Below are 13,013 nucleotides of genomic sequence, written 5' to 3'. Positions count from 1 at the left end.
TTCTTGTGTTCTCTGTCTACTTTGGAAAATGATATGCAAATGCACGACCTTATAACGCTCGGGAAAGTCCGGAAGCACGGAGTTAGTCGATTGGCTGCCGAGTGTGCAATTTGCCAAACAAACCGATAGTCAGAAATTTCTAACCTGAACGAAGATTTCAAAATCAGAATAAATATAATGTGTGATTTGAAAAAAAAAAAAAAAAAAAACTATTTATTTATGTATTTATTTATTTATTTATTTTGAGAAAGTTGTCGGCCCCACGGGCGGAGACGTTTTGAAAAGTTGTATGCACGACAATAACGATGCACGCCTCGGGCGTCCGGGCAGACGATAGTTCAGACACTGCCAGACAATAAACTAAGGTTCACTGTAAATGTATATAAACTTAGTTATGAAACTATATTTTTCCTCTTCTTTACACAGTGAGAAAAGACACAAAAGACGAGACGGACGATCGGATGATGCAGTTCAAGAAGAAAGCCAAGGAACTTCGAATCTTGGACCCGAAGACGGCGCAGAATCTATGTAAGAGAATGTCACGGGTGACCTTTAAATGTGTTTCTTTTTTCTTAAACCATGAACTTTTCATCTCAATTGTTGGCAAACCGTCCACCATTGATGTTTCCTTTCCCACCTACGGCATTTAACAATCACTTATGGATCTTCCACTCTTAATATGCGGTGAAATAGATGTTTAACTCGAGTGGGCCCTCGTCGGGACCGATGTTCCCTGTAATTTTCCACGGGTCTGAGCGTTCACACAAAGTCGGTGAGCAGCGCTTGAAACAACAGTGAGCAACCGTAATCCCAAGTGTGGCAAGATAATTAATGATCAAACATGTCCAAAACTTGACATCACGGTACATTTTGCTGAGTTTTCGGCAATGCAAAATTATTTTTCTCTTTTGAATGAATTGATTCATGTACTATTGCAAAGGTTGTACGGCCTACAAACGTCATTGGTTCTTACAATTCTTTCACAGGATATCCATTTCTTTTAATTTCCTGATATATTTTGTCGCATACTATTAACATTTTGGGGGGCTTATTTAGTCGGTTGTAAGATACAGGACTGTACTTAATCACATTTTTTAGTGGAAGTACAATGTTGGCAACAAGATTCACTTGATATAATTGGAAATTATTTGAATGCAACACAAACTTTTTCTTCTTTTTTTCAGTGTTTTTTTTTTCTACTTTTTTAATTTCCTTTAAAAAAAATCTCCTTGTGTTTATTTTTTCCGAGGTGTTACTTTTTTCTTTTTGTTCTCTATTTACTTTTTTTTCCTACATTTCTTTATTTTCTTTTTTTTTTCTGGCTTTTTTCTAAATTTTTCTCTTCATTTTGTTTCGTTTTTTCTCAGCTTTTCACTACTTTTTCATTTTGGTATCTTTTTTTTTCTTTTTTGTTCTATTCCCCCCTTCCTTTAAGTCATTTTGTGCATTTTACATAATATTTGGTCATGTTGGGATTAAAGAAGCAAAAACAACCCGAAGAGCCGTTTAGGACCCGGAAGAGCCGGTTCCTTTTCGTGAGCCGAGCCGAAGAAGCCGGTTCCCCGACAAACTCTACTAACTTTACTCAACTTCGTTCTCCATCGACTCGACTTCAAAATACCGCATTTAGGACACAACGTCAGGGGAACCCATGTAATTTTACCTTCATGCACTGTAACTTTGACTTGTGTCGCTTCTTAATTAGTAATTTTAACACTGGTCGGGACACTCTGGCAATTTGAATCTGGCCATTTTCCTCCACAAAGACATAAACCTGCTTTTTTTGGCAAGTTTTCAAGGTCTGATGAAGACACGCAAAGTGGACATATGTCTTCGGCATATGGACGCCGCAGGTGTCTCGCGTTGGCGGCTGCCGCAATGGCGGCTTTTGCCAATGTCATCGCTCATTGAAATGTGAAGCAACAAGAGGTTCTCACACGACAGTCGTCTTGGCCATTTATGGGATGGAATTAAAACACCTTCACCTTTAATAGTCATTGGGACATCTTAAAGCAGCTTTTAGCATGTTTCAGTGATTCAGGTTGGATCTGACATGACTAGGACAATAACAATATACTTGATATGTTGTACATTGAGTTTTTGATAAATACCTGAGTGTCACCATGCTAATTTTATTTAAATTTGATTATTGGAAGTAGGGTTAACATTTTCAATGGATGGAAAGTCAGGTTTTGGATGTAATTCTATAAATACAGACCATTTACCATTTACCATTTAATTCATATTTGGTGTGACAACTCTCTTGTAGCACAATGACTTTCAAATCGCTAGATGTGCTAAGGCGTTAGCATCCATGGGCACTTCCGCTAACGATAATTGTGTGTGGTGTCACACGTCCCTTTCGGTGCAAGCAGGATATGATGTCAATCAAACGAGGAAAAAAAAAGGATATATATATATATATATATATATATATATATATATATATATATATATATATATATATATATATATATATATATATATATATAGTTGCTTTACAGAAACTCAGCACAAACAATACAGTATTGTATTGCCATTTGTTTATAATAATAATAATAATAATAATAATAATTTCCTTGTATTGTCATTCTGTGTAACAATGTACACAGAACGAAATGTCGATTGCACCTTGACCCGTTGTAGCGAGCCGATGCAGCCGCAGCCAACAGAGGGCGCCGCCGACCACTTTTTAAGTCTTAGGAATGACTCGGCCGGGGCGCGAACCACCGACCTCCCAGTCTCAAAGCGGGCGCCTTACCATCTAGGCTACTGAGCTGGTATATGAACTGACTCATTGAATATGCATGATGGGAAGTAGTTCAGCCAATCGCATATATATATATATATATGTATATATATATATATATGAGAGATATATAGATATATATATGAGAGATATATAGATATGCATATGAGAGATATATAGATAGAAATAGAGAGAGTTATATCGATAGAGATAGATAGATAGATAGATCCATATATAAATATATTAAAAGAAGTGGATAGATAGATAATGTCAATATATTGATAGAGATAGATAGATAGATATATCGATAGAGCTAAAGATTGATGGATGGATACTTAGATATATCGACAGATCTACATAGATAGTGAGATATGACTGGGTATGCATATATATATATATATATATATATATATATATATATATATATATCGAGAGAGAGAGAGAGAGAGAGAGAGAGAGAGAGAGAGAGAGAGAGAGAGAGAGAGAGAACGAGAGAGAACGAGAGAGAGAGATAAAAAGAGAACGAGAGAAATAGAGAGAGAGAGAGAGAAAGAGAGAGAGAGAGAGAGAGATAAAAAGAGAACTAGAGAGAGAGAGAGAGAGAGAGAGAGAGAGAGAGAGAGAGAGAGAGAGAGAGAGAGAGAGAGAGAGAGAAAGGTAGATGAATATATCGATAGATAATTAGTAATAAGAAGATAAATAGATGTATATTGATAGAGCAAAAAAGTTATATAGGTATATTGATAGAGATAGATGGATAGATAGAGCTACATAGAAAGTTAAATAGAGCTAGATAGGGAATGATAGATATGTGGATAGATCTAGATAGGGACCGATAGAAATATATCTAGATCTATTTAAATAAATAGAGATGTATATGATATACAAACCTAATTCTTACCCACTCTTAGATAGATGGATAGAGCTACTTAGATATGTAGATAGAGCTAGATAGGGACTGATAGATCTGTGGATAGATCTAGATAGGGAGATATGTTTATGATATACAAACCTAATTCTTACCCACCCTTATTATCCTATGGAAAGACTCCCTTTAAATGACACGCCATCCTTTTTTTCATTTTGCTTTCGTAACTTTCTTAAAAAAAGTCCGTTCGAAGCGGCTGCGTTCACAGAACTCAAAGGAAATTGTGTTTTTCGCCTCAACAGCAATTTTCTTGGGCTCGTTCCGCTTGCCCTACGAAGAGATCCGAGAAATTGTACTTCAAGTGGACGAGGAACGACTAAGCGAGCCACTCATCCAGGTAAGACGGATAATGGCACCTTGTCCCTCGCACGAACACATTTAACCACACCTAATTATGATTAAGGACAACTTTGTTTTAAAGGTTCTAACTGTTTTTTTGGTTTTTTTTTTTGTTTATTGAATTTGGAAAATCACAACAACAAAGGCATTTCAATGGAATGGAAATGTCATCTTATATTCCATGAATGAAGAACTACTATGATGACATTACCATCCATGTGTTTTTCCAAGCCGATTTGAACCCAGAACAGTGTTTTTTTTTATATATTTTTGAACATACCATGTTATAAGGAAAGGCAGAAACAGATCAAAAAATATAAACTGCCTCAATAGACTACAGTTGACTCCCACACTACCTTTTGGATACCACTCTTTGTTGGATCATTGTAATTTGTTAATATCCTTGTTTTGAGAACCTCTACCTGCAGTTCATGCCTCCCCCACATGGGTCCATATGCCACCAAAACATAATAAAGTCAGTGATTAATAAGTACTATGTATGTGTAATATATGTGTGTATTATTGAATTATGTAATACATGCTTATACATTTAATGGGAACATGTAATTATATTTACCTTTGTTGTGGTGTGATTTGAGTTGTTCAAGTGGAGTAGCTGGTGGATGCAGGAGGTTGGGATATGTTGTAATGGATTAACACAAAATTAAACTGATATCATGAATTTCCACTTGCAGGGATTGTCCGTCCCTTACAGTTAACTTACCTAAATTGCTTCTTTACTTTTGATAATTCAATCCACAATGTGTTATGGCCATTGAGTGAGGGTATTATTTAGGGCGGTTTCAGTTTATTTCTTGAGACATGCAACCTTTGTCTTTATGGTTATCATGTTTTTTGTTTTGTTTTTTTCTCCTCCTTTAACATCAGTGCAAGCCTTGGACACATAGCCTATACATAGTTGGTTGGTTCGTTGGATCCCTTAACCTAAAGGGTAATAGTGGGGTGATTTCCTGTGGTTTGTCTTGGGCAAGTACAGCCTGGTGGTGCCCATCCCTCTCCAGCCATAATAATGTTTCCACCAGGTCTCAAACCGGGGACCTTTTGTGTGTTAGACCAATGTGCTAACCATTGCTTTGCGGAAACTCAGCACAAACAATACAGTATCGTATCGCCATTTGTTTATGAACTGATTCAATAAATATGCATGATGGGAAGTAGTTCAGCCAATCACATATTATCATTTCCATTATGTCGTGACGCAAACCAAAAGAACACCATCATCTCTTTGATGCTGACCAAAAGTAACTCATCATACACACAAACACTGCAACATTTCTTGGCATGCAAAAGTGAATGTCTTAGAGTGGGTCAGAAAAACATCTGATTCCACACCATAAAGTGAAAACAACCTAAGGTCAGAACGATGTATCCCTGGGGGTCTACTGAACGAGTTTTGGATTTTTTTTTTTAAAAATACCCATTCTCCGTCTTCTAAAATTGGTTATGATTGGCGTTTGGCACAAGCCGGTCCCCTCATTGTCCGAGAGACCGTGGAGACCCCGCATTTATTGTCTCCTAATGAATGATGAAAGACAGGACTTGGCAATGTCTCCACAACCTCGCCCTTTTTTTTCCTCCAACCTTTTTGTCTTAAGCATGATTGATGAGCTCGCCAAAGGCTACTTCTTTTTGCTTCATTTTTCCCTTTTTCGCCATTTCTAAACCCAAAACAAAGAGGCTTTACCGGGTTTGAAATATGTCATTGTTCAATTGGGACTGTCTATCGCTTTAATCGGCGCCTGTCTGCCGGGAACCCGTGCATTGTTATTGTTGAGTTCTGATAACCTTTAATTTGTTGGAAATTGAGCAGAAAAGAAAGATTGAACAGGAAGAGACTGCTCTGCATAGGGTGAAAGACAAGTTTTGATGTTGATTTCTTCACTGTTTTGAAGTTTCACCTGGTGCGGATGACTCAGTACAAGCTGTCTTTGTCATGGTTGCCATGGCACCCAATTGGCCCCGCCTGTGTGGCGCCAGCTGCAGCTTGTTTACAGATTGGCTCCCTGTCAGCATTTATACTCTGTCCTGTCAGTCTCCTTTTGTCCGTCCGTCTGTGAATCTCTGTTTTTACACGGCAAGCGCTTTTTTTGCCTATCCCATTTTTTTTTTTTCCTCCTGTTTGCCTCCCGCTACGATCTGTTTGATCTCGACCAAGTCTGTTCTCCCGTCCAGAATAACGACCATTTTTTGATCTTGACCACGTCTTCTCTCCTCTCCTGACTTTCGACTTGTTCCCGATCCCGTTTTTGCTCTTCTATCCCGGCTACTGACCTGTTTTTCCGCTTTAATCGGCGCCTGTCTGCCGGGAACTCATGCTTTGTTATTGTTGAGTTCTGATAACCCTTAATATGTTGGCATTTGAGCAGAAAAGAAAGATTGAACAGGAAGAGACTGCTCTGCATAGGTTTAAAGACAAGTTTTGATGTTGAATCTCTGTTTTTACACGGCAGGCCCTTTTTCGCCTATCCCATGTTTTTGCTCCTGTTTGTCTCCCGCTACGATCTGTTTGATCTCGACCAAGTGTGTTCTCCCGTCCCGAATAACGACCCGTTTTTGATCTTGACCACGTCTACTCTCCTCTCCTGGCTTTCGACTTGTTTCTGATCCCGATCACGTTTTTGCTCTTCTATCCCGGCTACTGACCCGTTTTTTTCCGTTCCCGACACCACCATCACTCGCCACGGAAATACCACTTCCGCATCTGATAAACCGGCGATCTCCAGACCGTGTGTGCAATCCTTTCACTTCTTCCCAATAAAACTGTTAGTAACGTTACGCGAGTGGGTCCCGTTTCCGTTCTGGTCCTGGCAGTCTTTTGGCCGTCTGGTTTTGGGATTGATCTTCTTTAGATACAATTTTGTACCAACAAGATTTAAATTAGGTTGGAACCAAAACAAAAAAATCACATTTTTTAAAACGACAAAACAAATCCTCAAATCTTCTGTGATCTTTTCCTAGCTGAAAATGAATGACGTGAAATTATGAGAACATAATTCATATTGCACAAACCAAAATATATTTTTGCAATAAAAAATAATCCACTTTTTTTTCAATAATAGCACGACACTACATAAACACATGGTGTTTATTACCTACCACAATTGCTTTCTTGTGGTCGCTAATGCTGAGGAGGCGGGTGTCAAGACCAGAACAGAGACAGGACCCACTTGGGTTGTGTTTCCCGTTTTATTGGAAGAAAAATAAAGGGCTGCCCCCACAATTTGGTGTTTGCTGGACGCGGGAAGCAAGTCACTCTGGTACTCTGATTGTGCTCCGAACGCGGAAGTGGATCTTCCGTGGCGAGCGATGGCGGTGTCAGGAAAAAGCGGGTCGGTATCCGGGACAGGAGAGCAAAACGTGGTCGGGGTCGGAAGCAAGTCGTAAGCCAGAATAGGAGAGAAGACGTGATCGGGATCAAAACGGGTCGTAGCCTAAGACAAACGGGAGCAAAAACGGGACAGGCTGGAGTCGGGGTGGAAAAATGCTTGCCTTGAAAACAGAGGTTCGCAGACTGACTGACCAAAGGGGACAAACAGGACTGGGTTCAAATACTGATCGGGAGCCAATCAGAACCCGCGGCAGTTGGCGGCAAAAGAGTAGACGCAGCTGAGTCACATCTGTATTCATGACCGCGGGATTAGAGAGAAGCTAGGGCGCTCTGAGGCTGACTTGGTGAAAAGTGTCTCCTGTTCCTCACTCTTCCACCTTTAGTTTGCAGATGATTACAACATTATTACCTCATCTTGAACAAGCTTACTAGAATACGAGTTGAAGTTAAGGGTGAGGGTGAATAATCGGATTGAGCCTTAGAGTTTGGCGAAACATGTTTACGTAACACAAAACAGGGTACGTCTGTTTGAATTACAAAATAATTACAACAATCTGATCATCCCACACGTCATTTTATAAACAATATATGTATATGTATAATGTGATTATTTATTTTCAATTTGTATTTGTTTTATACTCATGACCTCGCCCTTTTGGTTCCATCTAGTTTGTAATGCTGAAGGGGTGTGGCTAGGGAGAGGATAGGGTGCTCCTCACCTGATTTGGTGAAAATCGGCTCGTTTCCCTCACTCTTCCACTTTATGGTTTACAAAAGATTTTGTCATTCTGACCCTCATCGTACACATGCTTTGCTGGAATAAGGGGTGCGATGAGGGGAAGGGGGAGTCATCGGATAACGTCTTACAGTTTGGAACATATCATACCTAATTGGTAAAATGGCGGCGCCCTCTGTTGGCTGCGGCTGCATCGGCTCGCTGCAACGGGTCAGGTGTATCGACATTTCGTTCTGTGTACATTGTTACAAAGAATGACAATACAAAGGAAATTATTATTATTATTATATGCTTAGTTGGTAATGCTGAAGCGGCGTGGCTAGGGAGAGGCTAGGGTGCTCCTCAGCTGATTTGGTGAAAATCAACTCATTTCCCTCACTCTTCCACTCTGTGGTTTACGAATGATTTTGACATTCTGACCCTCATCGTATACATGTTTTGCCAGAATAAGGGGTACGATGAGGGGAAGGGGGAATCATCGGATAGAGTCTTACAGTTTGGAAAATATGCTTAGTTGGTAATTCTGAAGGGGCGTGACTAGGGAGAGGCTAGGGTGCTCCTTAGCTGATTTGGTGAAAATCAACTAGTTTCCCTCACTCTTCCACCCTGTGCTTTACGAAGGATTAGGGAATTCTGACCCTCATCGTACACATGTTTTGCTGGAATAAGGGGTACGATGAGGGGAAGGGGGAGTAATCGGATAGAGTCTTACAGTTTGGAACATATGCTTAGTTGGTAATGCTGAAGGGGCGTGGCTAGGGAGATGCTAGGGTGCTCCTCAGCTGATTTGGTGAAAATCAACTAGTTTCCCTCACTCTTCCACCCTGTGCTTTACGAAGGATTAGGGAATTCTGACCCTCATCGTACACATGTTTTGCTGGAATAAGGGGTACGATGAGGGGAAGGGGGAGTAATCGGATAGAGTCTTACAGTTTGGAACATATGCTTAGTTGGTAATGCTGAAGGGGCGTGGCTAGGGAGATGCTAGGGTGCTCCTCAGCTGATTTGGTGAAAACTCACTCTTCCACTCTGTGGTTTACAAAGGATTTTGACATTCTGACCCTCATCGTACGCATGCTTTGCTGGAATAAGGGGTACAATGAGGGGAATGGGGAGTAATCGGATAGTCTTAAAGTTTGGAACATATGCTATAGTAACAATTACAAAGTAATTGAGACAACACGATCATCCCAAGTGTATATTCTATTCCCCGTCCCGTTGGGTTCCAAAACTCTTCCCCGTGAAGTTTTTATCAAAGTAAACGCCATCAGCTTCCCGACAAGCGTGCCGGGGCGAAACAGATTAATGGAAGGAATGGAAGGAATCAAGGAAGCGAGGGCTGTTCATAATGCATCTAAAACTCAGTAACTCAATCTTATTATCTTCCTTCTCTGGCGAGGTGTCTAATGTAATGATTTGTCAGCGGAATGTGGCAGCGCCTTGGCCTTGAAGTCGCCTCACAATGTGTCACCCTGGCAGAACGCATAGATAGGAGTTGATTGGCTCTCCTTATTCCGCATTAGGGCCCATCAATGCCTCTCGGATGATGTACCCGTGCCTCAATAGCGCCAGACAGACTCCCGGGCGCTCCCCATTCATCCATACTCCATTTGAATCTTTGCAAAATAAAGAAAAGGCTTCGCTTGCCCGCCCACCCGGCATACAAACATATTTACACTACATGCAAATGGAAAGAGCTTGTCAATTATGCCCTCTGCCTCGGGCGCTCACGGCCAAATTGTGTCATTTATCATCCGGGAGATAAATACACGGAGGGTCGGGGCGAATGCGCGCTCGCCTCTCGTATCTCATTTGTCGACAAGATCCACCTTAGCGGCGGAACGGGGGTCACCCCTGCGGATCGGGTCGGCTCTATCAAATACACAGCTTACGTGCATATCAGCATACCTGGCAACCTCGTGGGAAAAAAGGGAAACGGATGCTTCGGAAGGATTTTCAATACATCGGCTTTGTTTTTTTTTTTTATTCATGTCGCGATCGTGGCCGTGACCTTGCTATCATTTCATTATTTTCTGCACGGCTTTTGTGTTTTTCTCAGGGCCTCATCCTCTTTGCTTATTTGCCCAAAGCGAAAAACTGTTAAGGGATTTGTTATCATTGGAGTCTTTGCTGAGTTAAAACGATAATGGCAATACGGTTGTTTAAATTGAAAATTGAAATTATTAGCAACCGTTTAACTTAGTCTCCCTTCTGTAATGAAGTGCATGCTTCCACCGAGTTGCCACACTCTTTTCATTAACATGGACATCTACACTTTAAGCTCCAACTAGCAAAACAGTAATCCCACTTTTTATTTTTAATGATGCATTTACTTTGACAGCTTCTCATTGCAGTTTAGCCACTGTGTATTTCATTGGTAAACCTCAGAAACTCCTGCTAAAGCAATATATTGGAACCGCTTCAGTTCGCTTGTGGTTGGCTGTGTTCCATTCCACATCTCAATCTCAAATGTGCCGTCCTCCTCATTTTACTTAGATTCCCAGGTGGTAAACACACAAAAGTTTTTTTTTTTTTTTTTTTTTTTTTTTTTTTTTTTTTTTAATTTTGGGCCCCTATTTTAATTTATTTTTATTATATGTATTTTTACGGCACCCAACCTTTTTTATTATTTTTATGTTCCCTATTTTTTTCCAGGCCGCATTTGATTTGGGGGATCCATTTATTTAAAAAAAAATGTTTTTGTTGGCCCAATCTTTTATTTTTTTTAATTTTTATGGGCCCTGCTTTCTAGAGTTGGGGACTCCCTTGAGAAATTAAAAAAATATATATTATTAGTGTTACTAATAATAATGTCACTAATAATGACACAAAACTGTCATTATTACCCGGTTACATTTTTTTAAACAAATATTTACCGCACTCCAAACTTTTCGTCAGGCAGATCCGGCAGATGTTGTTTTGGTCTCGCGGTTCGAGTTTTCGTCTGCACGCCGTTCTCGAGTTGTGTGGTGAAAAGTCCGTCTCTTTTTGGAGAACCGGCTTTATCGGCTCAATTCATTAAAGAGAGCCGGCTCTCAAACGGCTCACTTGCTTTGATGCATTATATTACGAATGATGATGTTGTATAAAGAAGTTAAGAAAAAAAGGAAGTATAGAAGGAGAAAATGGAAAAAAAGACCGGTTTGTGGTGATCCCTTTAATCGGTATATTACCAATAATAATTTGATGCAGAAAATGAATTAATAATTTGATGATTAAAACTGAATGAATATATACATTTTAATTATATATTTGTCACCGATTTACAATTTCAAACTCGATAATACTAAATTTTGGGGATCCTTAGATTTTTTTGAGCATGCAAGTCCCCGGGACTCATCACATTTCAGAGGTAAAATGAACTCTGTATATATATTCACTGGTTTACCCCTGCTGCATCATACGAGTGCCCTGCCCATCCCTTAGAACGCGTCCAAACATCCCACTATCCTTTTACAACACCTCTCCACTCATTCCTATCACCAACAATAGCTCTAGCTTTCACTAGATTTAGACCTCTATCCTGCAGTGCACTCATAACACCATCAATCCACGTCGATCACGGCCTTCCTTCTTCCATTGACTTCTGCTCTGTAGATCCTCTTCGACATTCGCTCCTCATCCTTCCTCTCCATGTGTCCTAACCAACCGAGTACCGTATTTTCCGCACTATAAGGCGCACCGGGTTATAGGGCGCACCCCGAAAAAATAGTTTTTGGTCCTATATTTCCCATACATAAGACGCACCCGATTATAAGGCGCGGCAATGGGAACGTCGACAAAACAGTCAGATAGCTCAGTCAAACTTATTACCCCCTTAACATTCCGAAAGCTTGCAAAGACGCAAATACGTGTCGAGAACACGTGCGGATGCGGTGTCCGTACGATGTCACTCAAATAAATCGTTCCATCATTCGGAAGGTTAAAGTCTCGGGATTCAAGAAATGCCAACCATTCCTTAGTTTCTATTTTCTTTTCCGCTCGCAACTTTACTGTGCATATGACAATAAACACTTGGAATTAAAAATAGACACTCCATCCATTATCTGCACCGCTTATCACAGAAACATCAAGTTCAGTCCGAAACAAGATACAGGGGAAATATATAGCCGGAGTAGCTCACCGAAGTCGTTGTGTTCAATAATAATGTGCAGCCATGGTCCTCTTATATGCGTGGGTGTAGTAAATCCAGGAGAATACAATATTTACAAATACAGAATAGTAAAAAATGCTTTCTGTATGCCGTCAACCACGTGCTATACACATTCATATTTTTCGGCCAATTGCAGGCTTTGTTTTGCCGCTTAAGCCTATGCCAGCCTGTAAATGATAAAAAGGATCCGCCCCTTGACCTCTGAATAACTTTAGCCAATAGTGATCGATTCAACTGATGATTGACACATCTTTTTCGGCCAATTGCAGGCTTTGTTTTGCTGCTTAAGCCTATGCCAGCCTGTAAATGATAAAAAGGATCCGCCCCTTGACCTCCGAATAACTTTAGCCGATAGTGATCGATTCAAATGATGATTGACACATTGGTGAGCCAATGAAACGCCGGTAAATAAATCCCAGCATACACCTCGGACTACTTGGCGTTCGGGGGAAAATCTAGTCGGCGGCTGCAAGTTAGTTGGAAGACTTTGCGACTTAATATTGATCCATAAATAAGGCGGAGTGTATTATAAGGCGCATGGTCAGCTTTTGAAAAAAATTTAGGCTTTTAGGTGCGCCTTATAGTGCGGAAAATACGGTACTCTCTCTTATCTACACACTTGCTCAGTTCCACTACTACTCCAGTTCTGTCTCTCACAATTTCATTTCTCAATCTATCCAATCTTGTCACTCTTAACATACTCCTCAAACACTTCATCTCAAAAACATTCAATGTCCTTCTTAAATCTGCGTTCAGGGT

General features: G+C 40.3%; 1 protein-coding gene across 1 annotated transcript in view; it reads left to right on the top strand.

Annotated features, from left to right (window-relative positions):
- Positions 1-305: 305 nt before the first annotated feature.
- LOC148360147 (protein diaphanous homolog 2-like) overlaps positions 306-13,013 on the top strand; it is a 151,592-nt gene continuing 138,884 nt past the window's right edge. The window contains exons 1-3 of the mRNA XM_088343855.1: positions 306-336; positions 427-528; positions 3,920-4,014. Of these exons, the coding sequence (XP_088199981.1) occupies positions 306-336; positions 427-528; positions 3,920-4,014 (228 nt within the window). The remainder of the gene's footprint in view (positions 337-426; positions 529-3,919; positions 4,015-13,013) is intronic.

Source organism: Urocampus carinirostris, chromosome 9 (assembly GCF_059441175.1).
Source record: "Urocampus carinirostris isolate Australia breed hairy pipefish chromosome 9, RoL_Ucar_1.0, whole genome shotgun sequence".
In the NCBI taxonomy this organism is placed as follows: domain Eukaryota; kingdom Metazoa; phylum Chordata; class Actinopteri; order Syngnathiformes; family Syngnathidae; genus Urocampus; species Urocampus carinirostris.
Note: the sequence above shows the minus strand (reverse complement) of the source record. Positions and strands in the feature narration are given on the sequence as shown.